The 26,485-nt window shown below is 37.2% G+C and overlaps 1 protein-coding gene across 7 annotated transcripts in view; it reads right to left on the reverse strand.

Annotated features, from left to right (window-relative positions):
- The window catches only part of MSH3 (mutS homolog 3), a 184,754-nt gene that overhangs the window by 28,638 nt on the left and 129,631 nt on the right, over positions 1–26,485 (reverse strand). For all 7 annotated transcript variants that reach the window (XR_012015279.1, XR_012015284.1, XR_012015281.1 and 4 more), the window contains one exon: positions 13,461–13,618. Coding sequence is in view for 4 of the 7 variants with exons in the window: in XM_072793646.1 (XP_072649747.1) it covers positions 13,461–13,618 (158 nt within the window). In the remaining 3 variants the exon portion in view is untranslated. The remainder of the gene's footprint in view (positions 1–13,460; positions 13,619–26,485) is intronic.

Consider the following 26,485-nt stretch of genomic DNA (forward strand, 5'->3'; position numbering starts at 1 on the left):
TACCTTATTTGTCTTCTAAATGCTCTATATAGGAGTACTCTTATGTTAACTTATTTTGCCTCCTTTTTGAAACTGAAGATGTTCCTATTCACTTCATTAAAAAGTTAACAGAATTCTGTATAGTAGACATGTCTAAGCTTCCTATTTTTTGATTATGTAAATTTACAAAAGGAAAATAATCTCCTAAGTAACAAAGTAACTTTTGAGAAAGATGGCATAAGAAAAAATAAAAAATTAGTCCAAGAGAAGAAAAAGCCACAAAAGGATACCAATTATTATAAGATGTGTAGATACTGGATAGTACTTAAGAAGCATAAAAAAAAAATCTGTGCTGCATTTAACTAAACATACACATTAACCCAGAAATGGAGTGAAATCACCAGATTTATCACTACATTTTATGCATTCTTGAAAGAGCCTGGAAAGCCAAATACCTAAACAAAATGATTTCCAGGAGGTAGAATTACAGACGATTTAAATTTTTCTTTTTTGAGCTTTTCTATTTTTAAATTTTGCACAGTGAACAAACATTACAGTATAATTAGAAAATATGTTATTTTTAAAAATCGCAAATGATATATTTAAGGATACTATATTGTATCACTACCTTAAGACAAGGCAAAAAGAAGGTAAGTATCAGGTTAAATAAGCAGCTTTCTTCTAGCAACATCAAGAACATTTTATTTGCAGCAATAAAATTATTACAAAAGACAAGAAAAGTTTCTTTCATATAATTGTTTCTACTAACAGTTGCAATCAGATCACACTACAGTATTTAAAATTAAATATTTAAAACTTGTAACACTGAATTGCAAATATAACTAAGCAAAAAACACTGTTAGCAATCTTTCAATTTCAATGGAAACATTATTGAGAATCAAGACAGTAGTGGAGGGAAATGCCAAATGTGTGCTGGCTCTCATGAAACCATGTTCACTGGAAACATCCACAGACACATGCAGGCCACTTATGAAGGACATGGGAATTTTCCTATCAAAGGGAACCCAGGATGTGCTGACTGGGTAAATTTTTCTCTAACACATCCAATAGTCCATTCTGTGAGAAAGTCCCAAGAATTTCAAAGGAAAATAATTTAATAGAGTACCTGTTCTTTCCCAACTTTATATCTGTGAAAGCCACAAATAATTAAGGCCAATAAAAGAAAGATAAGATTAATCAGATTAATTAATAAGATTAATAGAGGGGAACCAGACACACCCAGAAGATGCATCCTTATAATTAAACGCACATTATGAGCTCAGGCAGGCAAATCACAATCTGAGTCTGTTGTTCCCTTTGTGAAATGTCAGGAGTTGAAATTGAATAATGGCTCCTAAATGTGGATATGTTTCAGAGTCACTTGCAGATGTTCTTAAATTTGGAGTCCAAGAGTCCCTTTCATCATACCGATTAGAACACTATCTCTAAAGGATCTGCATTTCAAACCAAACCAAATCCTTAGGTGCCTGAAGTATTAAATTCAGACAACCAATTCCTATCAAAAACAATGAAATGAGGCATCTGTTTGCCAAACACAGCTGCGGGAATTAAATAAACAACAGAGATATTCATAAGCAACACTTCTGATGCCAATAGAATTCGTAACAGCCTACTCATTTCATAAAATATCACTTATCATGTGGTTTTTACTATTGATATTTACTACCAACTAGAAAATATGCATGTATTCAAGATGTTCTCTGTCTAAAGAGAATATACACATACATATACAAATACATATATTTAATATGTCAATATATATTTGGATATATATGTACGCATATAAATATATATGTATTTAATAGAGCACAAATACTCCACAGTAGGTGCTCAATCAATATTTGCTGAATTAAACTAGATTGGGCAAACAAATCAGTTACCATCCACAGAGTCAAAAGCAAATATTTAAAGTAGGTTAAGCACCTGAATGCCTATTACTCTCCAATTCTCTCTCAAAATAAACACACTTGCCATTTCGAGTACACAGCATTCCTGAAGTGAGGGGCCATACAGAGTTTACTTGGGTAGCATGGGATGAAAATTATTAACCCAGGGCCACTTAATGTAAATACTCCTTTCTACCAACATTTAACTGATATAAATAGAAACAAATTATGCTGAGAGAAGTCAACTGTTTAGCTTTTTTCAAACCAGACTTAATAATTCATTGCTTTCCTAAAACTTAATTAGTGAGTCTAAAAAGTTGAATGAAATTTAAGTTTGCATTTATCAGAATAATAAGCAACACAGCTTATTCCAGTGATACACTCAAAGATGTTAATGATCCTTGGAAATATGTGTCTAGAAATATCTCACTGATAAATACATACATCACAATATACCAATATAAATATACTAACTAAAGCCACATGTAAATGTTTGCCAAAATTCTTTTAAAAATAATGCTCTTATACAGGAATAGGCTTATACAAGCTTATAATATTCAGAAAAAATATTCCTAAAGACTGTGTTCATAGCTTTTCACATTTATTCTTCTTATAGCACAGCACATGGCACATAGTAGGCACTCAATTCCATACTTATGAAATACGTGAATTTAAATCCAGTTGTCATGAATGTCCAATCAATAATACAAAAATAACCAATTTAAAGATAAAGTTTAGAGCCAAATTTTATGCATACATCTCACTCTGCTAGATTTTCAATATTTCTTCATTGGGTACAAAAAGAATTTGAAATGATTTAGAACAACAACATATCCATAAGGACACCTGGTGTCTCAGTCCGTTAAACAACTTCCTTAGGCTCAGGTCATGATCCTGTGGTCCTGGGATCAAGTCCCACGTCAAGCTCCCTGCTCAGCGGGGAGCCTGCTTCTCCCTTCTCCCTATGCTGCTCCCCTTGCTGTGTCCTTTTGCTTTCCCTCTACCAAATAAATAAAACCTTTAAAAATATATCTATGATGGAAAAATTACAATGAATACGAAACTAAGATTATAAGCCATATAGTAGGTTCTCACATTAAGACAGCATACTTTACATGAGCTTTGGAAATGCTAATTTTGCAGTCTCACCTTAGGGATTCCAACTTAATAGGTCTCTGATACAAGGCTTAGAAAAATTTTAAACATTTTAAATAATCATCTCTATGATTCTGATGCAACTGTTAGAAGAACCATATTAGAGAAATACCCCTATGTAAGAAGAGGGGAAAACTAAACCAAATTTGTTTCTGCACCTGAGCCTTGAATTTAGCTCTTGCTTTTCTGGCAGTCAAGACAAAAAGGAATTAAAGAGGAAGCAACTATTGGCTGATGAGAGGAAGTCTGGCAGTTTGTCAGAGAAGGCCAATAAACCGCTTCAAATCCTTTTGTAAACAGGCACAGCATGTACATAGAGGGAAAACAATTCCCTAGCATTAACAAAAAATGACTTATCAGAAGGCACTTAATGTAAAAGACAGTAAATAATAAAAATGAAAATTTACTTATGAGCAATTTTGGAGACTATACAGGAACACCATCAAATGGGTATGTCTAATTTTATTTTCTTTTGAGACAGAGAGAGAGCATGCAAACCCATGCCTGCACCCCTGTGCCGGTGGGGGAGGGGCAGTGGGAAAGGGAAAGAGAGAATCTTAAGCAGGCTCCACACCCAGCACAGAGCCAGATGCAGGCTCAACCTCACCACCGTGAGATCATGACCTGAGCCAAAATCAAGAGTCAGATGCTTATATGACTGAGTCACCCAGGTGTCCCTAATTTAATTTTTTTAAAGATTTTATTTAATTATGAGAGACACAGAGAGAAAGGCAGAGACATAGACAGAGGGAAGCAGCCTCCATGCAGGAAGCCTGATGTGGGACTCGATCCCACATCTCCAGGATGACACCCTGGGGCTGAAGGCGGCACTAAACTGCTGAGCAGTTTAGGGCTGCCCTCTAATTTAATTTTAAAGCACAGGGACAAACTTTTATATACTGCTGGCAGCCTCCTTGAAGAACAAGAAAGATGCACATTCCTAACACTTCACAGTCCCACTCCTAGACAACAATCTGGATTCAAAAAACTCATTCACGTGCACCAGAAGAATGTGTGTAAGACAAGTACCAGTACTGTCTGCATCTGAAACAAATTTGAAACATGTTAAATATCAATCAAGGAAAATGGATAAACAGTGTTAGGTGTATATGCAATGGAATATCTATAATTATAGAAAAATGAAGAAACTAGAATTATATGTATCTATACATATTGTATATATGTATACATTATTGTGAATGATGAATTCATAAATATAACATTGAGGGGGGAAAAGTCACTTGCAGAAGAATACAGTGTGATGTGACACATATAAAGTGTAAAAGCATACCTGATAACTTTGTATACTGTCTCAAAAACATACCTGTGTAGTAAAAATATAAAGAAATGCCTGGAATAAAAACTATAGTCAAGAAGGGCAGTTCTTCTACATGGTGTGGAAAGGAAAAGAATCAGAGAGAATTATAGGTTCAGAAATATTGGCAATGCTTTATTTCTTTAGTAGGGTGGTAGTTGCCTGTGGGATTGTTATATATCTGAATTATTTTCCAATAAATAAATGAAAAATAGGAAGGTATAATACCAAACCATATTCTAGTAAGGATCTAGGATATAAATGAATATGGTCCATGCAGACTCCTTTTCAATTATAACAGGAAGAGAGGGCAAGGACAGAAGAAAAGACAAGGAACAGGGTCCTTATATACTAAAGCAGTGCATCCCAGATATAGCTCTCTGAGGTTAAAGAGACCAAGGAGCAAAATACCTTGCAGTCATTAAAACATGTGAGGTTAATCAGCATGAACTGATAGAGAAATATGTCCCCCACGTATTAGGAAATAAAAGCAAGCTTCATAGCAGTAATGCTTAGTGTAATACCATTTATATAAGAGAAGATTTATGTATAATATTATTACATTTGTGGAAAGTTACACAAAGAATCAGTAATGGTTGTTGACCTGGGGAGAAGGCAAAACTTTCACTTTATACCCTATTATACTGTCAAACTGTTATTTGACAGTTTTCATAATGAATGCATCTATAATTTTTAAATTAACATTTATTTTTTTTTTAATTTTTATTTATTTATGATAGTCACACAGGGAGAGAGAGAGAGAGAGAGAGAGAGAGGCAGAGACACAGGCAGAGGGAGAAGCAGGCTCCATGCACCGGGAGCCCGACGTGGGATTTGATCCCAGGTTTCCAGGATCGCGCCCTGGGCCAAAGGCAGGCGCCAAACCGCTGCGCCACCCAGGGATCCCTAAATTAACATTTATAATTAAACAACTGAGCTCTCCAGCAGGGGCTTGGGGAAATGCTTCTCAATCTCAGCTTTACTTCAAAACCATCTGGACGCTTACAAAACTCAACTTCCAGACTCTAGTCCAACTTAGAACCTCTGAGGGGAGGGCCCAGGTATCACCATTTTTTAAAAGCTCCATTAAAAAAAAACATCCAATGGGGGTGCCTGGGTGGCTCAGTGGGTTAAATGTTAGACTCCTGATTTTGACTCAGGTCATGATCTCAGGGTCCATGATATTAAGCCTCGTCTTGAGCTCTGTGCTGGGTATGGAGCCTGCTTAAGATTCTCTCTTCCCCTCTTCCTCTGTTCCTCGTAACCCTTCTGTGCACGTGCGCGCACACACACACACACACTCTCTCTCTCTCTCTCAAAAGAAGTCCAATATATATTAAGGGTTAAAACTCACTGCTTCAGATGTTATGTGTGCAAATGACGATGTGTGTGCTATGAAAATTAAAGACATCAATCTTGTACACTGATCCAGACAAGAAAACTATTCATGCCTAAAGGAGGAAGAACTAAGGTTATATATAGGCTGGGTTAAAAACTTTTGGGAAAAGTAAGCTCTGATACACCGAAGCACCTGAAAAGGTTTAGACTCAGAACCCCTAATTCCATTCTACTGAGTATAGAACAGAAATTCGCCCTGGAAAAAAGTATTCCCAGTGACCATACAAGCATTTCACTAGACTCCTGTAAAAATCTCATTTTGAGTGATATCGCCCTTAATTTGGGGTTGTATCTTTGTTACATGTTTATTTCAGATTTTTAAAAATATTAATAAGCAGAAGAAAAGAACACTCACCATGATCCCATATCCCTTATGATATTTTGGAATATAAGCCTTCTGTTTAGATGATTTTCTCTGCATATATTTACATATATAATTTCTCATACAAAAGTGGAATCACAGTGAATGCCAGGGTTTGTAACCAGCTCTTTGTCATGTATTATAACAACAACATTCTTTCACGTAATACTACCTCTTGATGGGCCCACCAGGACCAGGTCACTGTAAAATGTATCCCTAAGTAGCTGAAAAAAATGATGTGTTTGAAGGAGTTAATTCAGAATGAAAACTACTATACTGAAACAATTAATTTAGCATTTGCAAGGTTCAAAGGACAGCTTTTATATTACATAGTGATTAGTAATCAGTTCCTCAAGGCTGGTTCATGAGATATAGGCATGTTATCATAACACGGAGGAAGAAGCTCATGTCCCATATAAGCACTATCCAAGTTAGCTACTAGCTAATCTTATCATTAAAAATTGTTGTCTAACACAGTAAGAAAGTTTTTAAAAGCTGTTTTCTTAAGCAATTTATTTGTTTTTCTAGGTACTGCAAAACTATTTTAAATGAACAAGTTTACCTTTGTGGAAAACTCTGAGACAAATCTGAGGCTTCGCCACAACAGTGTTGGTCATTATGTGATAAATATTTTAAGTTTCAAAAAAAAAAAAATTTTAAGTTTCATTCCTGGCTTCATTTTAATCCCTCACCCTCATTTTTACTTACAATATTTGTAATCTTCTGCAAACCGACTTAAAGACTCCTTTCTGGACAATGGCAGGATAAATATGAATGAATGAGCAAGCAAATGATCACACATACAATCAAATCACTTCTCCATCACTTACTACACTGTAATGCCTTGTGCCTCCATCTCCCTTACCACACCTAAGTTTCTTGAGGGCAGGTAAAGTGGTCTCATTTGGCTTCATATCCCTAACACCTAATATCAAACTCTGGTACACAGCAAAGTTTTAAGAAAAATACGTGTTTAGTATACTAGAGTTTTCACCTCATTACTGAGCCAGTGCTAAAGTGTCTCAACAGCCTAGAATTTATGCTTATGACAGAGAACCGTAATGGCCCTCTTACGATGCAGCCTCCTTGCTATGGTGTACGTTACCAATTGAGATGACTTCTGAAATCAGATCCTCCTCCTGAATTTTTCAGTGATAAAACCCACCATTCACTCCTCTTCACCTATCTCCCTTCATCCATGGTAGTCACCAGGGCTTTGTCAATTCTAACCCTGCAGGGATCCCTGGGTGGCACAGCGGTTTAGCGCCTGCCTTTGGCCCAGGGCGCGATCCTGGAAACCTGGGATCAAATCCCACGTCGGGCTCCCGGTGCATGGAGCCTGCTTCCCCCTCTGCCTGTGTCTCTACCTCTCTCTCTCTCTCTCTCTCTCTCTCTCTCTCACTGTGTGCCTATCATAAAAAAAAAAAAAAAAAAAAAATTAACCCTGCAACATCCCTCTTCTGTCCCTTGTCCACTTCCATTTCTATCAGCCTAATTAAAATGCTCAGCCTCTCTTCAAGAATTCCTATATTACATCATCCCTTTGTATAGTTTGTCTTTCACAGTGTGGCAGGATTTTAATCTCTTCCTGGAACCTCAACTGTAACTCTGATCACAACACTTTCCTACTCCTGTGTCTTTAAGGACTCCCCACTGCCCATGGAATTATCTTCCATTTGCCTGATCTTGACTGAACAGTCAATTCATTCAATAGCCCTTTTCTTCAGTGTCTGTTACGTATGTACAAAGTAGATGGAGTTCCAGGTTTGGGGAGGGAGAAGGGAAATGTACAAAACATGAAACGCATCTTCTGGGAATGGACCACACAACAGTAGAGGTAGACCTATACAAGAATAATTATAGAACTAAACTGGTAAGAGCTTTTATAAAAAAAAAAGGGGGGGGGGAGCAAAATACACGTATGATGGAAGTAAAGAGATGAGAAATATTAATTCTGGCTATGGGAATCAAGGGAGACTTCATGAAGGAGGTGGAATTCTAACAAGAGAAAAATCAGCAGAAGTATTTCTGGCACATGAAATAGTATAAACTGAAAAAAGACATGGGAAAGCACACAATAGCTTTTCTTGGAATTCAGAAAGAAGTGCTAGGTTGACACATAGGTAGGTGAGGGAAAGAAACCAAAAACAAGACTGAAAAGGTTGGGGGTCATCTGGTGGTTCCCAAAGGACATGCTCAGAGACCTGTATTCACTGTTTAGAGGTTTAGCAACAGAACAATCTGATCATAGCTGTGCTCTCAGAGGCACTTCACAAGGGCCTTTTCTCTTAAAAACTGACTGAAGAGAAGAAAAAAGGAAGACTGAGAAGAGAAGGGAAGCAGTTTCTGCAATAATATGTAGTACGTAATGGGTGCCAGGATTAGACTTGAAGCAGTAAAAAATGCATCACTGGCCAAAGAGTGTGCTCAGCAATATCTGTTGGGGACATTGCAATCAGATTCAAACATATTTTATCTATTTTTTCTTCTTGCCTGATGAGCTTCTGAGTCCAGGTGATCCAGCACTCATCTCAAGTTTCAGGGCTACTATCAGCCAGCCCCGTGTGTGTGGCACCCACAGCTTGTGGATCCACCACTGCTCAAGCTTGGTAAGACTCGTCCCAGGCCCCATCCTTCTGCTTTTCAAGTTTTCATCAGTCAGAATGCTGCATGTCCCCTTCTGTGGTTCTTCGAGCCAACATCAAGTCCATACTGCTCTACACTTGCCAGGTTTTATCCAACTCTGTGTCTCACTTACCTCCTAAGCCCAGACACCAGGCACTTTGGAATAGCAGCCAAATAATCAGCCAACTTCCGTGTCCTTGCTCTCTTCTCCACATGGGCACCCTTCCCTTTCCTCTCTAGCCCTTCCGCTGCAGCCCTCTCCAAAACTGGCTATTCATTTCCTTGCCTCCTGTGATACTGCAAGGGTTCTCCTGCTCACCACTCTTACTTCTAGGCTTTACCTCCTCATAAGAAAAACATCTCCTTTGAGGTTATACCATTTGACCATAACATCCTCCCTTTGTCAGCTACTCAACCGCAAATCACTCCTCTTCATTCATCTAAGTGGTTAACATTTGGTATATATTTTCTCCTCTGCCCTGAGAGCTCTGCCAATGTCTCTGATAGCACTAAATGTCCATGTAGCTAAAGCAGCCAACACCATCTAGATCAATTCTAGATCTCCTCTTCACCATTCTCCTCCTCTAACTCAGCCATCCAGCACCAGGGACACATCTTGGACTTCAACAGAGACATGAACTATTTTACCTCAAAAGCTGTCCATTCCGGCTCACACAGAACCTCCACCACAACTGTTGTTCAAACCTCCCAGGACTCCAGCCCACCTACCACTGCGCTTTCCCCTGGGCCCTCCTCTTTGCTGAAGTTCCATGGTCCATTATTCCTAACACACACTTGCCAACTCTTAAACTCCCTCTGCTTTTTCAGCCACTTCTCTGGGAAAACTCCACCCTTGAAAAAAAAAAAAGGGCGACACTCCAATTCTATCGTTCCTTCTTTGTTTATGAGCTGGGACACTTCTATAAGGAGAAACTTCCTCTCATCATCTGTGTGGAAAGATACAATAGCTGCTTAATTCTCTCTTTATTTTTCAATTTTCATTCTCCAAAGTGATTAATGATTTTTTTGTTATGAGTATCATTAATCTATTCTAGTATGCTCCAAGGTAATCAATGCATTTTTTTAAATCAATGCATTTTTTTAAATCATAAATTTACGGATATAACATATTCCCCCGGATATCCCACTGAAACATGTTCAAGCCTACATTCAAAAACAGAACAAGTCCCTCATTGGATCTTTCATCTCCTCCTCCCAGCCAAGCTGCCCTGGTGACACTTGTACAAACATTGTATTTCTTGACCTTTCACTCCCTTCTTTATCATCTTTAACTGGAGTATGGTCTCACCACTCCACCAAAATAGACTCTTGCTGGGGTGTCTGAGTGGCCCAGTTGGTTGGGCATCTGACAACAGGTTTCAGCTCAGGTCGTGATCTCAGGGTCATGACACTAATCCCCGCATGGGGCTCCAAGCTCAGTGCAGAGTCTGCTTGAGATTTTTCTCTCCCTCTCCCTCTGCTCCTCCCATTCATGTTTGCTCTCTAAAATAAGTAAATAAATAAATCTTTAAAACAAACAAAAAACAAAACAGCTCCTGCTAAGGTCTCTAATGACCACCACTTTGTTAAGATCAAAGTTGACTTCAGAGGCTTCCTTTTACCTGACCGCTCTGTGCGGCTGGCCACTTCATTTCTTCTTGAAGGAGTATTCCCCTGACACTGTAACATCTTATAGTGTTTTTGTCTTGTCAGTTTTTCCAGTTTATCATCTTACTCATCTGGGACATGTTGGTAGTCCTAAGGCTCGGTCTTAGAACATTATTTTCTCCACTATACTCTCTGCTAAGATGATCTCACCCACACCCAGGACTTTCACTTATACAAAGATGTCTCAGAGCAAGTTTATATCATTATCTTTCATCTCTCCCTCTGGACTCTATACACAACTGCCTATATGATGGCTCCTCTCAAATGTCTCAGAGTGTTTCTACTTACTATGTATACAAATAAAGTCAGGATCTGGGATCTCTGGGTGGTGCAGCGGTTTGGCGCCTGCCTTTGGCCCAGGGCGCGATCCTGGAGACCCGGGATCGAATCCGACATCGGGCTCCCAGTGCATGGAGCCTGCTTCTCCCTCTGCCTCTCTCTCTCTGTGACTATCATATATAAATAAAAATTAAAAAAAATTATAAAATATAAATAAATAAAGTCAGGATCTATGAAAAAAAAATCACCCTCTTCCACTAAATGTCAACACTGACCAAAGAGATGTACAAACCACTGTCATCTCTGACAACTCCTTTTATCTCAGATGCATACCCCTTCTATCACCAGTCCCTGTTGATTTATTTCCTGAACACTCTTCAAATGCCTCTCCTTTCCACTCTATCACTACAAACCTCATCCAAACTATTGACACCTCTCACTAAGACCACTACAGGAGTCTACTGATAAGGTTACTATCATGTCCTTTCTCCAAACATGCCCTGCATTGATCATGCCAAGCACTGCTTAAAATCCTTCGATGGTTTCCCATGGCTTAGGATAAACTCCTACCACTCTATACTCTACGTAACTTGAAGCTATTCTTCAGCTTCATCCAGAATAACGCTCCCTAAGAACCAGGGGGAATTTAGTTCCTTATCTGTTATTATTTTTTTTTAAATGTTAAAAGGCCTCTGTACACATGCTCCCTTTGTCTGAAATGCTCTTTTTTCCTTTGATTAGTTAGCTAGCCCTTCAGATAGGTCTTAAGAGTCACTTGCTAAAGGAAACCCTCTCCTGTCCAGATCATACCCCAGTCCCACAGGCTGTCCTGGCATCTTGCATATAGCCGTTGTAGACTTGCCACAGCTGCATTTTCACATTTTTTATACAATCGTTTTGGTTAATGTTGATCTCCACCGGCTAAGTTTTACCAGCACAGAAACCATGGTTGCATTGTAGTCCCAGTGCCTGTCATACATTACATGCTAAGTTAGTATATGTTGGATGAATGAATAAATGAAATTGAATAAATATCCAAATTTCTTGACATTAGTGTGGTTTGTCCTTTTTCAGAAGGCTTCTACTTGCTCTCACTGAATGTACTTTATTTTTTAAATATTATTATAATAAAGTTGAGCTGTTTTTATTATTATTACTGAATTCATTTTTTGTAGGCCAAAACTATTTTCTGATTACCTCCAAATACATTCCCAAACACTTGCCTAACTCCATGAGAAAAACTGGAGAAAAGCAAATTCTTATTTTCTGTTCTCTTGGCAACTATGGCCATGAGGCACAGGTCTGGTTAATGAAATTTAAGTGGAAGTTTTCTGGGAGGCTTCTGAAAAGGTATTGATCCTGAAGGGGGAAAAAAAAAGTAGGGAGGGAACTGTGGCATTCTGTCCTTTCTCCTCATGTGATGTGATGTCTGGAGTCACAGCAACTATCTTGCAACTACATGGGAAATGCCAACAACGAACCACTGAAGCAGCAGAAGCAGCAGCCCACTCCAAGTCTTCTCATTGTATGAGAAAAGTAAAGTCTTATTTTTTTTTCTATTACTTATATCTAAAAACATCCATAACTGTTATTCTGCTAACAAGATTCTCTTTCAGATAAACCACCTTACTCTGCCCAAGGAGTCTTTTTTTCTCTTCTCCTTTTAATCTTTTCTCTCTTTGGTCAAATTTCTGTCGCTCTCCCTAGTAATGTAACCAAAATAATGTAACCAAAATAAAATACCGGGCATTTACACACACACACACACAAAAACACTTTTTTTTTTTTTTTAAACAAAATAGAAGATTAAGGGCAATTTAGAAAGTAAAGAAAGATTCTTTAAATTTCTTATACTGAGTTGATCTACAAATATAGAGACCAGAATAACATCTATTTGGTGATATGGCATCAAACAGAATTTAGATCTCTTTGCTCTGTTCACTTCTCAGACTAAAAACCAAGCACAAAAGTAGGTAAAGTATTTTAATGTCTACTCAGATGTATCAATACCAGCATGTGATATATTCTGATATAATTCCAAAGTCAAGTATCATATAAATATGCAGCTGGACGATAAATCAAACATTTGTACACAAAGCTTGACTACACACATATGGACTAAATTTAATTTTTCCAAAAATGTACATGCAAGAAGTATAAATAATACTTTAAGAACAGATAAATCTGAATAAATAGATTAGACTATGATTTTCCTACTAGTGAGACCAGGATATTTCACCTGTATTCCTAATAAAACATGCAATTTAGGTTTAGAAATTAGGGGTAAGACCTAGTCAGTTGTAGGTAATGTTCTTAGAGTTAAAAAAAAAAAAAAAAAAAAAAAGAATATGAATTAAATTATCTTGGGCCAGTGCCCTTTTCAGTCTGTTCTTAGTCCCCCATCTATATAGCAAGGATGCTGGACTGGTTTCTAGACTGTGTTCTGCAGAGCCTATCCAGACAAGTCTGCAAGCCTTCCACTCTGACTCAGGCAGAGCAGATCTGCTTTTATCTGTTTAAATATTCATCTTTTATATAAGATTTTCGTTAAAGTAAGAACTCAGGAACTAAAAATACCTTGAAAATTACTGGACAAAATGGTCTCCTTGGTCTCCTCTGATATTAACATGCATGATGAAATGATTTAAGCTTCTAAGCTCTAAATATTTTAAGAGCAAATCTATTCATCTAAATATGTACACAGAAAGTTCATGTGACAATGTGGGCTTGCTTTATTTTCAGAAATATATTCAAATAGAACTAATGTTTTTACCTTGTGAAAATGCCATCCACAATTCCAATTGTTGCTTCCTCTGCAGGAACATAGGAGCCAATCTGAGCCATGATAGTAATCAATGCAACTTGTTTTATGTAGGAGCTCTTTCCACCCATGTTTGGTCCAGTAATTATCATTACTCTCTCTGAGTCCCCCTGGAAAATTAAAAAGCAATTTCACTTATTGTACCCAAAGGGCTTTTACATAATACCTATAATTTCTTCCATAATTAGGCAAAAGATGGCTTTCTGGTATTTAAATATGTTACCAATTAAGAATCACAAAGGGAAAGAGGACCTCTTTGTTTTCAACCGAACTGTGCTGCAAAACAGTGAATTCTTAGCAACCCATAGGATTGTTTCTGCATATAAAAAAGGAAACAATAAGAAGTAACCTAAATGAGAGAACCACTATGGCTCTCTCATTAAATATTATTAAATATTCACTAATTTGCCTGTGTGTGTGTTTTTTATACTGTTCACATTTAAAAATCTATCAATTTCCATTTATCCATCTTAAAACGACATATACTATATAGCTAATTGCTTAAGGCCCTAATTTGGGTTGACAGCACCAGAATTTTTTTCAGTTATAATGGATGACTACTAAAGACGTTTATAATACCAAATTCTATTCACTCTCATTTCACCAGAGTGTAAAGGAGGCAGAAAAGCTCAAACACTTGTACTAATTTAATTTCTAGAACTTGCCTCTATTAACCAATTACAGTGTTTGCCACATACAGACTCACCCTAAGGGAAATTATCCATCTGTAGCTCTCTGTAGATGAATTAGCCTGAGGCATTCGTGTGCTGTGCGGTGTGAACCCACCAGACTGGGCAATACCTGCCTGGTCAAGAGTGGCCACTAAGAGCCCTAGAGGTGGCCTCACATAATAGGTCTTCTGAAACTAATCAAATAATCTCTTGGGACTTTGAACTGAATACCATGCAGTGATTCAATCTAGAGGAGAGGCTGAAAAGAAACACAGATCAAGGCCACAAAACACAGGAACCACGAGTAAGAAGTTATGAGAAAAAAAAGGTATGAAGAAAATTACATAGAAAAGGGAGTAAAGGGGGAAGTTAGCAATGAAAAGTAAGAAAAAGCAGGGGAAAGCCCAGAGGAGTTAAAGAAACTTCACATAAATAATGAGGGTTTCAAAGTTAAAATATTATAAAGCTTTACTATTGAGGGGATAAAAAGTAAACCTGTTCCATTGCTAAAGCTGTCTTATAAATTCTTTAAAGAACCTATAATGTCTGGTTAATTCACTAAATGTCTGGTTAATTAACTAGTCTCACTAAAGCCAAGTTGTACTAGAGACCTTGTTCTCCCTGTGATTCCTTTTTCTTATGGTTACAGGTAGGTTTACAATGAGCATAAGTCTCCATTATTTGAAAGAACTCAAGTGAATCTATGTTTCTTGGAACGGAAACAGCTTAACACAGTGAAAGCAAGGAAAGCAACTTTGCATGAGTAGAAAGATGAAAATAATGATTAAAATAAAATTAATCTCCCACAGAGATTTAAAAATAATAAGCCTATTGTAAACAACAGGCTTTACACATTTACACATATTGTAAATATGTGACATAACCAAGTATTTCAAAAATTTAAATAAAATGAACATATTTCTTTTTTGAAACTGGCAAAATGACACAAGAAATAGATAATCTGAATAACCCTGCATCTGTTAAAGAAATTACATCTGTAATTAAAAACCCTCCCATTAGGAAAACTCCAAACCCAGATAATTTCCCACTGATTCTTGCAAACATATAAGAAATAGCACTTTCCTTACAAAAATTCCTCTACAGAACAGAACAAGGGCAATTCTTACCAAAATATTTTAAAAATCCAAAATCTTGATAACAAAAACCCGCAAGAACATTACAAGAAAGAAAAATTATAGGCCAAGTTCATCCATAAGTATATATGTCAAACTTCTCAGAATATTAATAAACCAAACCAAAGCTAAATGAACATTTAGAATTTTTGAGGAGTACAAGGTTGGTTTAATATTCAAAGCCCAATCAATGTAATTCAACACATTAAGAGAATAAAGAAGACAATTCAGAAGATGATCTTCAAAGACACAGAAAGCATTTGATAAAATTCAGTATCTGCTCATTAAGGAAAAAAGGTGGGGAAAGGAAACAAGAGGTTCAATTATTGGAAAGAAAATAGGACATCTGTCATTATTCCTACAGTCATGATTATATTCCCAGAAAATTTAAAGAAATCTATAAAACTTATTATAAGCAATAAATGAATTAAACAATATCTTTGGATACAAGGTCAGTAATCAAAAGTCAACTTTATTTCTAGATTTTAGCAATAAGTAATTGAAAATAGAAAATTTAATGATACAATTTACCATAGTAGAAAAAGAAATCAAATACTAGGAATAAATGTAACAAAAGAGCAAGACCTCTACACTGCAAACTACAAAACCTTTTTGAAAGAAATTAAGGAACAACTAATTAAATGAAAGAATATACTATGTTCATAGGTTAGAAAGGCTCAATATTGTAATGCTACAATAAACTGTGTTCTGGAACAAGGAGCTACAGTGGAATAAAACAGAAACACACTGACGTATATACAGTTACCTGATTTACGACAAAGTGACACTATAGAACAGTAGAAAAAAAAAAAGAACAGTAGAAAAAGGATGGTCTTTTCAATAATGGTGTTTGGTTAGAAGGATGTTCATACAGAAAAATAAGAAATTTTGATCCCTAACTTACATCAAAAACAAAAATCAATTCCAGGAGATTATAGCTTTGACAGACAGAAAACCCAAGATTATTAGGCAATCATATATAACCTTGGGATACAGAAAGATTTAACAGATCACAAGTCATTATTAACTATAAAGGAGGATTTAAAAATTCAAGTAAATTAAAACTAAATGCTATTCACCAAAAGATGCCATGAAGGAAATGAAAAGCTACAGAATAGATTATATGTATTATATGTTTCCCAAGGACTCAAATCCAGTATACATAAAAAACTTCTACAAATCAAAAGAAAGATAACCCCAAGAAAAATGATCGAGAAAACTTTAAAAGAACATGACAAAGGAATACACAAATGGCTTGGTAGAGGGTCAGAGACAGGATTACAAATAAGCCAAAAAAAAATTTTTTTTTTGCCATATCCAATAAATGATGGTGGGACAATTGGGTACACATATAAAAAAAAAATCAGAGTTAGGCCTGAATCTCACACAGAGGCCCCCAAATCAAATCTAGTTAAGGGAATTAACTGTGAAAAGCAAACTTTAAACTTTTAGATGAAAACAAGGGAGAACAGCTTAATGTCAGCAAGGTAGAGAATGATTTATTGAACAAGATAGGAAAAGCAGAATAAAAATTATAAATCATAGGGATGCCTGAGTGGCTCAGCAGTTGAGCACCTGCCCCTTGCCTGGAGCCTGCTTCTCCCCTTGCTTACATCTCTGCCTTTCTCTCTGTGTGTCTTTCATGAATAAATTAATATATATATATATATATATATATATAAATCATAAAGGGAAAGACTAATATATTTGATTAATTTTTTAAAAAAATTCTACTAAGCCACCAAACATAAAACGAAAAAGTCTAAAATAAAGAAGTACCACTCTTACATAGTAAAAACACCAAAACAATGGAAAAATGGGCAAAAGACACGAATAGGATATTTACAGAAAAAGAAACACTAAAAGCCAAAAACATACTCTTAATCAGGAAAAGGAAAAGGAAATCGCAGGATTTTTCAAGGGACCCACAAGCTATCTCTAACATTCAAATGAAGGAAACAGTAAAAATTTTTGAAGGAATAATTTTTAAAAGATACTTTCATATTCAACGTATCATCAAAAGGCTTATGAGTCTACTTATGCAGCATGTTACAAAGTATATGGAAAGCAATTTGGAAATGCCTAGTAAAGTTAAAAAAAAACCACTGTGTATCAGTCTACATAACTCAGCAATTCCTTTTCTAGGAGTCTACCTTAGGAAAATATACAAGTGCTGAAGAAGATATATTTATAATACTGTCCACTCTAATACTGTTTGTACTCATAATAGACAAAAAGAAAAAAACCCAACAAATTATCTATCATTAGGAAGATGAATAGATCTACTTTGTACAATTATGAAAACAATCATTTACAAAAATAGCATAATAGGTTCAATGTGCCTATTTATGTACATTTTTAATATACACAAAATTATATATTGTTAAAATACAAATACATAGAAGAATAAAAACATGTACAAGGATAACAAGTAATATTAGGATAATGGTTACAATGAGATAAGGAAATGAAGGGGAAAGAAAAGGGATAGCAATTAATTATGTATAAACTTAGCTAGATCTGTTAACACTTTATTTCCTTTAAATAAATCTAAAGTTCATATCACAAAAGGTCATTCTCTTTGATATCTGAGTGAAGGGTAAATGAGTGCTATACTGTTTTCTATATTTTTTTCATTTGTTTGAAATATTAGGTAGTTTAAAAGTATTGAAGTGAATTATCTTAAAATTTGATTATTCCATGAATGATCATCATGAACCATCAAATAACTCTTTATATATCCATTAATTTAGGAAAAATTTACATAACTTCCAAATGATATTTTGTTATTTGGATTTCCAGCATATTTACATAAAAACAGAATACTAGAAAAAAACTCCACATAATAGAAAGTAAAAGAATGGAACACAGGATGGAATAACCTACAGAAGGGTTACATGTGCCATGAGGAGGCCCTGAACTGTGAAGGCACCATTGGTGGAGCTACCTGAAGTGGAATTACCAAACCTAATGAGCAACGGGAGTAGGTGATGGAAGTGCACAAACAAAAAATTTTTTTAAACAGTAATTTAAGAAAACTATGAGAAAAAAAAAATATATACATCTTCTTTCTCATAGATAAGTTATTTCTTCCAATGCCTTCAAAGATAAGAGTATTTATTATACTCATTGCTTAATTCAGTTTCTTTATCCAATGAGAATCAAAAATTTGACAGGGTATTGACAGGTCAATACAACTCTATAGTCTGTTTCTTTCTTTCTTTTTTTTTTTTAAGATTTTATTTATTTATTCATGAGAGAGACAGAGAGAGAGAGAGGCAGAGACACAGGCAGCGGGAGAAGCAGGCTCCACGCAGGGAGCCTGATGCGGGACTCAATCCCGGGTCTCCAGGATCACGCCCTGGGCTGAAGGCAGATGCCAAACCGCTGAGCCACCCAGGCATCCCTGTAGGTCTGTTTCTTTAATTCTAAAATGAGGGAGTTTAATTAAATGATTTCTCACCCTCAAATTCTAGGACTCTCTGAAAAATATATCCAAATTCAGGCATATGACAGATATGCGGCTCTGGGTTGAATCAAAGAGGGGAAGCTGTGGAATTCATTTACACAAGGTATTTGGGAATAATGGTACACAGTGATGCCAGTTGGACTTGTAGTCACTTCTGTGGAAGTGAACTTTCCTTTCCAGGCCTATCCAGGATTTGAAGATTTCAGATAAGAACTAACTCGGAAGCTCTAAGGAGTGAAACGCTTTCAACTCAATCATCTGTAGGTAATAAAGTGGTTGCCTTCCTAATCAGCACTAATGTCTAAACCAGTAAGTTTTGAGATAACTAACCAACTTCCACATTAAGTGCTGTCTTCGGTGGAAAGAAAAATGAAGTGGAGATGAAAACATAAAAGGCAAATTATAAGGGATCAAAGGAAAATCACAGCTAACAAGTGCCACAGATAACTGCTAATGACTATATGCACCACCTCATTTTGTTCCCGTAACAATTTCATGGGGTCATACAAAAACCACTGTATTCCCACGTTACAGGTGAGGAAATAGAGGCTTGGGGAATTTAAGGACCTTGCCCAATAACACGGAGCTATTAAGTAGCAGAACGGGAATTCAGTTAAGCAAAGACCATCCCCTGACAGATGTCTCAGAGGGGATCCCTGCTCAACGACAGGGAGTCACAGTCACTGCTAAGTAGGAGAAGCGCTGTTCTAGCACAGGGTCGGCATCTGTGGTTCCATCACCAGCTACACTACAATGATGGTCAGTTAGAATATGTTGAAGTCCGCAGATACATAGCAAAAAAATAAAATAAAATAGAGCAAAACACTGCAATTGTCATTTGTTAATTTCTAAGACTTGGGCATCAGCTAATTTTCTACAAAAAACTTCCTTGACAGGTACAGATATTGACATCTATCTTCAAAAAAGACTCACGGTAGAACTATTTTTATAATAGTCGCAGACTGCTGAAAAAGTTTGGCAGTTTCAAAGTGCTTTATTCCCTGAAAATGTCAATCAATAACAGGTTACAGTAAAAGACACCCTAGTGAAAGCCTCCTCCAGAGAAGCTCTTAGCCAAATCCTTGTACTTTTAACCCAAGGTGAACTACAAACAGAAAGGGGGATAATGAGGCTGGAGAGGAGGTACAGGCTGTATGCTGACATGCTAAGGAAAGGGTCCAAATCCTTCTGATGCCTGGATGCTGTCCAATTTACATTCCACAGAGAGCTAGTTGTTACTCAACCTAATTTCTTCATTTTACGGATGAAGAAACTGAAGAAGAGTACAGTGGTCTATCAAAGATGATAGTAAAATAATAGCAGACTAGGATTTGAATTTACTCCTCCAATCAACTCTCCCACTACCTCTGTATACCAAGAAGAGGTAAGTGATAAGTTTTAAAAACAGAACAAAGAAAGTGCTAGGATAAAAGAGATTATTTCTGGCCAGAATGATGATGAGGGCTCTGAGGAGGCATTAGTGTCTTTTGGGTCATGAGGGATGGGTAGGAGTTCGACCAATGGAGATGGATTACAGACAGGAAAACAGAAGAATGAACATTCTGGGCAGAGACGGTAGTACTGGTCAGAACACTTTTTGTTTTTTTAACTTTTTTCAAAAAGATTTTATTTATTTATTCACGAGAGACAGAGAGAGAGACAGAGGCAGACACAGGCAGAGGGAGAAGCCAGCTCTCCATGCAGGGAGCCCGACATGGGACTCGATCCTGGGTTTCCAGGATCACACCCCGGGCTGAAGGCAGCGCCAGACCACTGAGCCACCAGAGGTGCCCAGGTCAGAACACTTTAAAAAATAATCAGTTATCATAGAAAATATCCTTCTTTACCTCACTGTTACAGAAGCAGGAAGAAATGGTCACCAGAAAAGAGAAATAAGAGAAAACAATACTCAAATGCCATTGACGTTTCCTCTATTTTTTAACAATATGATCCCATGATCATGTGATGTAAAAAATACATTTATGGCAAAATGTAGGAGAATAATCCAGGCACAGAATTAAATTAATCTTAATACTCAGACATATTTTTATGGTATACATTACTGTTAGTCTGCTTGGTAATTAGGTAGAGAGGGTCAAGAGCTTATGAATATTAGTACAATCAGTCTTACTATTATATAGCCAAAGCAAGCATTTCAGGGGCAGCTAGAAGTATTTGTTCTGGGAGAAGGAAGGGAATAAGAAGTTGGTGATCCTTGGTCCCCTCTAATAATCTGAGAATGCTGCTTAAATCCTCTTCTTGATCTGAGGAGAAGGGACTGTGTTTGGGATTCCAGCATTTATCCGGGTCCCACTCCACAACAGGTGGGCTGTGGATTTCTCTTGGGCTACAGAGATCCACAGGTTTCAAGTACTTCCTGGCAATCTTCCTGCTTTGCATTTTCAACTCATTTTCTTCCCTTCCACAAATTGAGAAACTAACAACCACAATTTTCCCATTCTCTCTCCCAATAAGGGAGATTTATTTATGTTAAAAACAAAAAACACAAACTAAAACTCCAACTTTAGTCTCTATCAAAAATCCATCCATCAGAATATCATTTAGTTTAATAAGTAAACAGTCCTGAGACTCCAGTGGATTACAGTGGCATTTCCCAAGCAGGATATCTTGGCACACACTGTCTTGGTCTGCCTCACAGGTTACAAGGATGCTAAGAAGCTGACCTCCTAATCCTCAGGGTGGCAGGTGGGGCTGGGGCAGCCAGAGCCCTGGGCAAATCTCCTTTGGCTCCAAGCAACTTTTTCCTTCTCCTTTCATTCCCATGTACCATCAAATTCTTAGCATTTTCAAGGTGTGCTGCAAAGTGAAAAAGATTGAAAAGCACTGGCTTGCCCTAGAATACTGCTGTGTTTTGGGAGACAGTTCAAGACCTCTCGTAATCTCTGGCATGTCAACTGTCCCTTTCTGGGCCTTCATTTCCTCCTAAGTAAAAAGAAGTGTTACACCAACTGATTCCTAATTTCTCTTCTAGTTCTACGGTATAATTATTCAGTAAATTGTGATATTTTAATAAAACACCCTGAAAAACATTTTGTGGGAGGGGAAAGGCAAATATTTAAAGTGAGATATGAAGACTGTTCAAAGCCTGTGGCTAATCCTTGTTTACTTAACCAATATGATCAGGTGTCTGCTAAGCGCCAGAGAATTGTTTCTGACAGTAGGATTACAACAAATCAGAGAAGCCTATTCTGTTCTCATGAAGCTCACAGTGCACTGGGCAGCACCACAAACAAAGGCACTTATAATTTATTGGTAAGTACTAAAATGGGGAGAAATAGGAGTGTTATGGGTAAGTGATGGGGTACCCAGCCCAGCCCAGTCCACTGGTTAGAAAAGGCTCAATGCAGAAAGTGACATCCAAGACAAGACTTCAAGAACAGCAGGAGCTGGAGGGTGGGGTGGGTTGTGGGTGTGTGTGAGGCAGGAGTGGATGGTGTGGGGAAAGATGACATTCTAGGCAGAGGGAATACCATCTGCCAAGTCCCAGAGGCACAGCAACTTGGTAACTATCTGGCTGGAATTTTAAGCATGATTTTAAATGGGAGAGTGACAGGACAGGTTAGGAAAAGCCCTGTGGCTGCAGAATGAAAAAATGAACTGGAAAGGGGCAAGATGGGAGGTGGGAGATCCTGCACTGCTAAGTCTGCAAACATTCAGATTATGTAGTAAATCAGAGAAGGAAACAAAAAGGATTTCAAAGAGTATTTCTTTCAATTCTGCTTGGAGAGGCCAAATTGAGGTTTCCTAGAAGATGCAGCAAAGCTAGGTCTCAAGGACAGAAAGGAATATGTTGTAGCATCTAGTTACCATTGTAATAAATGTGCTCTTCAGATTAAACTCTAAATTCTGAAAATAAGGTAGGGGAAATATGTTTAAAAGATTCTTAAAAAGCTCTCATTTAAACCTGCTTATAAGGGCACCTGGGTGGTTCGATGGTTGAGCATCTGCCTTTGGCCTGGGTCGTGGTCCTGGGGTCCTGCCATTCAGTCCCACACTGGGCTCCCCGCAGGAAGCAGGAAGCCTGCTTCTCCCTCTGCCTATGTCTCTGCCTCTCTCTGTCTCTCATGAATAAATGAATAAAATCTTTTTAAAAAAAGAAAAGTAAAAAAACCCATAAATCTGCTTGTAGTGAAACTATGCTTTCAGTGTTAGTGCCTGAGAGGGCTTTTTTCAGCTTTCTTTACATTTTCATGTAATTTCCCTGACAGATCCAGAATCAAAACTCTTGTACATACAGCATGATCATTCTAAAATCCATAACTCTAGTTCCTGGTCTCTCTCCTGGTCTTCATATCCACCTTCAGTTTAGGATCTCCATCCAATGTCCCCCAAACACCTCGAAGTTCATAGGTCTTTTCTATGTAATCCTTTGCTATGGGACGCCTGGGTGGCTCAGCGGTTGAGCATCTGCCTTCAGCTCAGGGCGTGATCCTGGGGTCCCGGGATCCAGTCCCACATTGGGCTTCCTGCATGGAGCCTGCTTCTCCCTCTGCCTGTGTCTCTGCCTCTTTCTCTCCCTGTGTCTTTCATGAATAAATAAATAAAATCTTTAAAAAATAATAATTCTTTGCTATATTCTTGCATTCTAGAAAAGCCAAAACATAGCAGGTCAGAAAAACATTAGTCTGTTAGGGACCATATGGATATCCTCTACTCTGAAGTGTATGTTCAAATTTGGTGCCAATTCTTCTACCAGGTAACCTGTTAGTTCCTTCATGGCCTTTGTAGATGTTCTCTTTGTGTTAATTTAATTGACTGTGTCTTCCACCAGATTAAGGAAGTATTCTTTCTTCTTTGTAATCTGACCTCAAGCACAATACTGACATAAAGTATATCAAAATCATTAAGAGCAAAATATTATAAAATATACTAAAAAATGCATAAATAAATGCCAGATTATGAAATGTGAAGAGTATTCTTAAAACTGGAAAGGAAAAGTAGGCAGAAAGTTGGCTTGTTCAGAAGAACTATAATAAGTTCGCATAACACAGAATCCAGAAAAGCACACTTTACTTATAATCACATGTACAAAAGACCATTTCTTAAAATTACATGATTATCAAAAGCAACAATGTCATTTGACTTTCAGGAAATTATTTTCAGGCTATATTTTATAATTAACACCTATAAAATATTTTAAATTGAGTTTTACATAGTAAGTTCTTTTTCAACACTATTCCTATATATAAATTTATACCCTGCAAAATAGAATGCACTTCACCATAGCAACAGTTCTATATCAACTCCTACTCAAGTTAGAAAAAGCATATGTAAAAGAAATGAATATTCTGGAATATTCTGAAGTGCCTAGTGGAAAAAAAAATCACTCCATTTATTTAGTAAAAATTTAAATATAAAGTTTGATGTTTCCTCAAAATGATCTTATAATTAGGCAAAAAGCTATTTTAGTTTCTCAAATCTTGCTTTATTAAATAGCTTAATACATTTTTTAAAGAAAGCAAAAGAGGAAAAAAAAGAATGAAAAAGAATGGGAAAAAAAAGCCCAACTTGAGATCAAGTTGGTTGGCATGCTAGGGGCTGGAAACAACAACAGGAAATAATGTTTAAGTGATTTATAAGTAAAATACAAACCAGAGTATTAAAATGTTACAACTGTATTACTTTCTCAAGAAAAGCTATATGCCACTAGTATTATGGGAACTGAGAAAGAAATTCTTATGTTCACATAGTCTTCTTTTAAAAGTCACTAAAACATTAGGAAATGTTAACTTGGCTCGATAAATTAAGTAAATTATAAATTCCCTAATGAGAACGAACAAGTTTAAAGACTTTGGGGATCAGATTATATATTACCAACAAATCTAGGGTGCTATACCAAAATGTAGTTTATCAAACTAGATGTAACTGAAAGCATTTCTTTTTACTCACCACACCTGCTGTAAGCCAAATTCACCACGTGCACTTGTCACCTTGCTCACAGCCCAAGAGGCAGCACTCTGTTATATTCCCAACTCCATTGCTGTTCTGGGCTTCCTTTTTCTGACCTAATTTCTAACTGCTCTACTACATCCCTGTTCTCCCACTGGCCTCTGAAAAATTCCCAAATCCTTCTATGTTTCTAACGTCCTTACTTAACATTTCCTTCAAATAGGCTTAAACTGAAACCTGGCTATTGCTCACTTCATTTGGAGGCTGAGCTTTTTGCCACATCCTACCACACATATCTCAGAGTTCAGAGGTTCTTTCTTATGTGTTCTCCTGTGTTTCCTTAGAACCTGACCACCACCTCTGTTTGTCCTCACTGCAGTGACAAAACTCCAGGTCACCAGTCTCCATCCCTTGGAATCTCTGACACTTAGAACAACTCTGGCTTCCCCTACAAATATTGCTGTTCTCTTAGATAATTTCAATACTTACGTGGATGACTTTTTCCCCACACTCCACTGCTTGATCTCCTCATCTCCAAAGACCTTATCCACTTCTACTACCCAACCTCCGTGGCCACAATAGGACTTGCTATCTCTCAGAAGAGCACTGCCTCTGAAATCTTAAAGTTGGGCATTTCATTCTCTATTATGACAACAAATCTCACTTAATTCCTCCTTAAGTATTAATTCTTGTATTTCATCACCAGATTATTTCACTTGATGCTGACAAAGACTCTCACCTTGACCAAACTCTAGTCAGGCTCCTCTTGAGCACTCTTCTCCACTAGGCTTCAACTTTGACCTATTAAAACCCACACTTTCAGCAAAAATGATTTTATTGCCTCTACTAAGATACCAGAACCAACACTAGCATAGTTTCTAACAGCTCATGACCATGTTCTTAGGATGATCCCAATCTCCCTTAAAATTCCCACCTGAAAACGTACAAGACAGACAGGAAAATTTACTGCTGGTTCCAGCCAAATCCTGGTGAAAGGCTGAGGCCCCTAAGCCTCTGCTCAGAGCAATTACTTCAGAAAGCTTACAGTTATAAACCCTTTCTCTGCCCCTTTGAGGTATAACTCTTCTACCACTTAAAAGAGTTGAGTCATCTCTTTGAAATGAAGATAACTCTCCCTCTCTTTCTGCTTCCTTTGGAATACATAAATTCCAGTTGCCATTTACTAAACCCAGATGGGTTTCATGTTAACCAGCTCCCTTTCCTGCTTTTTATAATTTCTACTTCCTTGAAACTGCAAGACACCCCTCCACCTCCCACCCCATTCCTCCTTCCTAGTCCTTCATTCTTCCTTTAAAACACCCAATCACCTCTGCACAAACTGGAGCTGAGTTCCATTCACACTTGACTCTTCCCTTTTGCAATTATGTTACTGAATACAACCTACTCTTACCCCACTTTAATTAGAGTATGGCTTTATCTTTAATGACATAACTCTATGTAACACACACAGAGCGCAGGCACACATGCACACACCCTCTATCCCCCAAGTTTGATTTTTTCCCCAGCTTCAATCACTCTCTCAGTGGTATCCTTGATGCTTTAGGGAAAAAAAAAATCAAAATTCCTTAACACGGCATGTAAGCAAACAGGCATCTTCCTTCCTTCTTTTTTTTTTTTAAAGATTCTATTTATTTATTCATGAGAGACAGAGAGAGGGAAAGAGAGAGAGGCAGAGACACAGGCAGAGGGAGAAGCAGGCTTCATGCAGGGAGCTTGATTCGGGACTCTATTCTGGGACCCCAGGATTATGCCCTGGGCCGAAGGCAGATGTTC

This window comes from Canis lupus, chromosome 2 (genome assembly GCF_048164855.1).
Source record: "Canis lupus baileyi chromosome 2, mCanLup2.hap1, whole genome shotgun sequence".
In the NCBI taxonomy this organism is placed as follows: domain Eukaryota; kingdom Metazoa; phylum Chordata; class Mammalia; order Carnivora; family Canidae; genus Canis; species Canis lupus.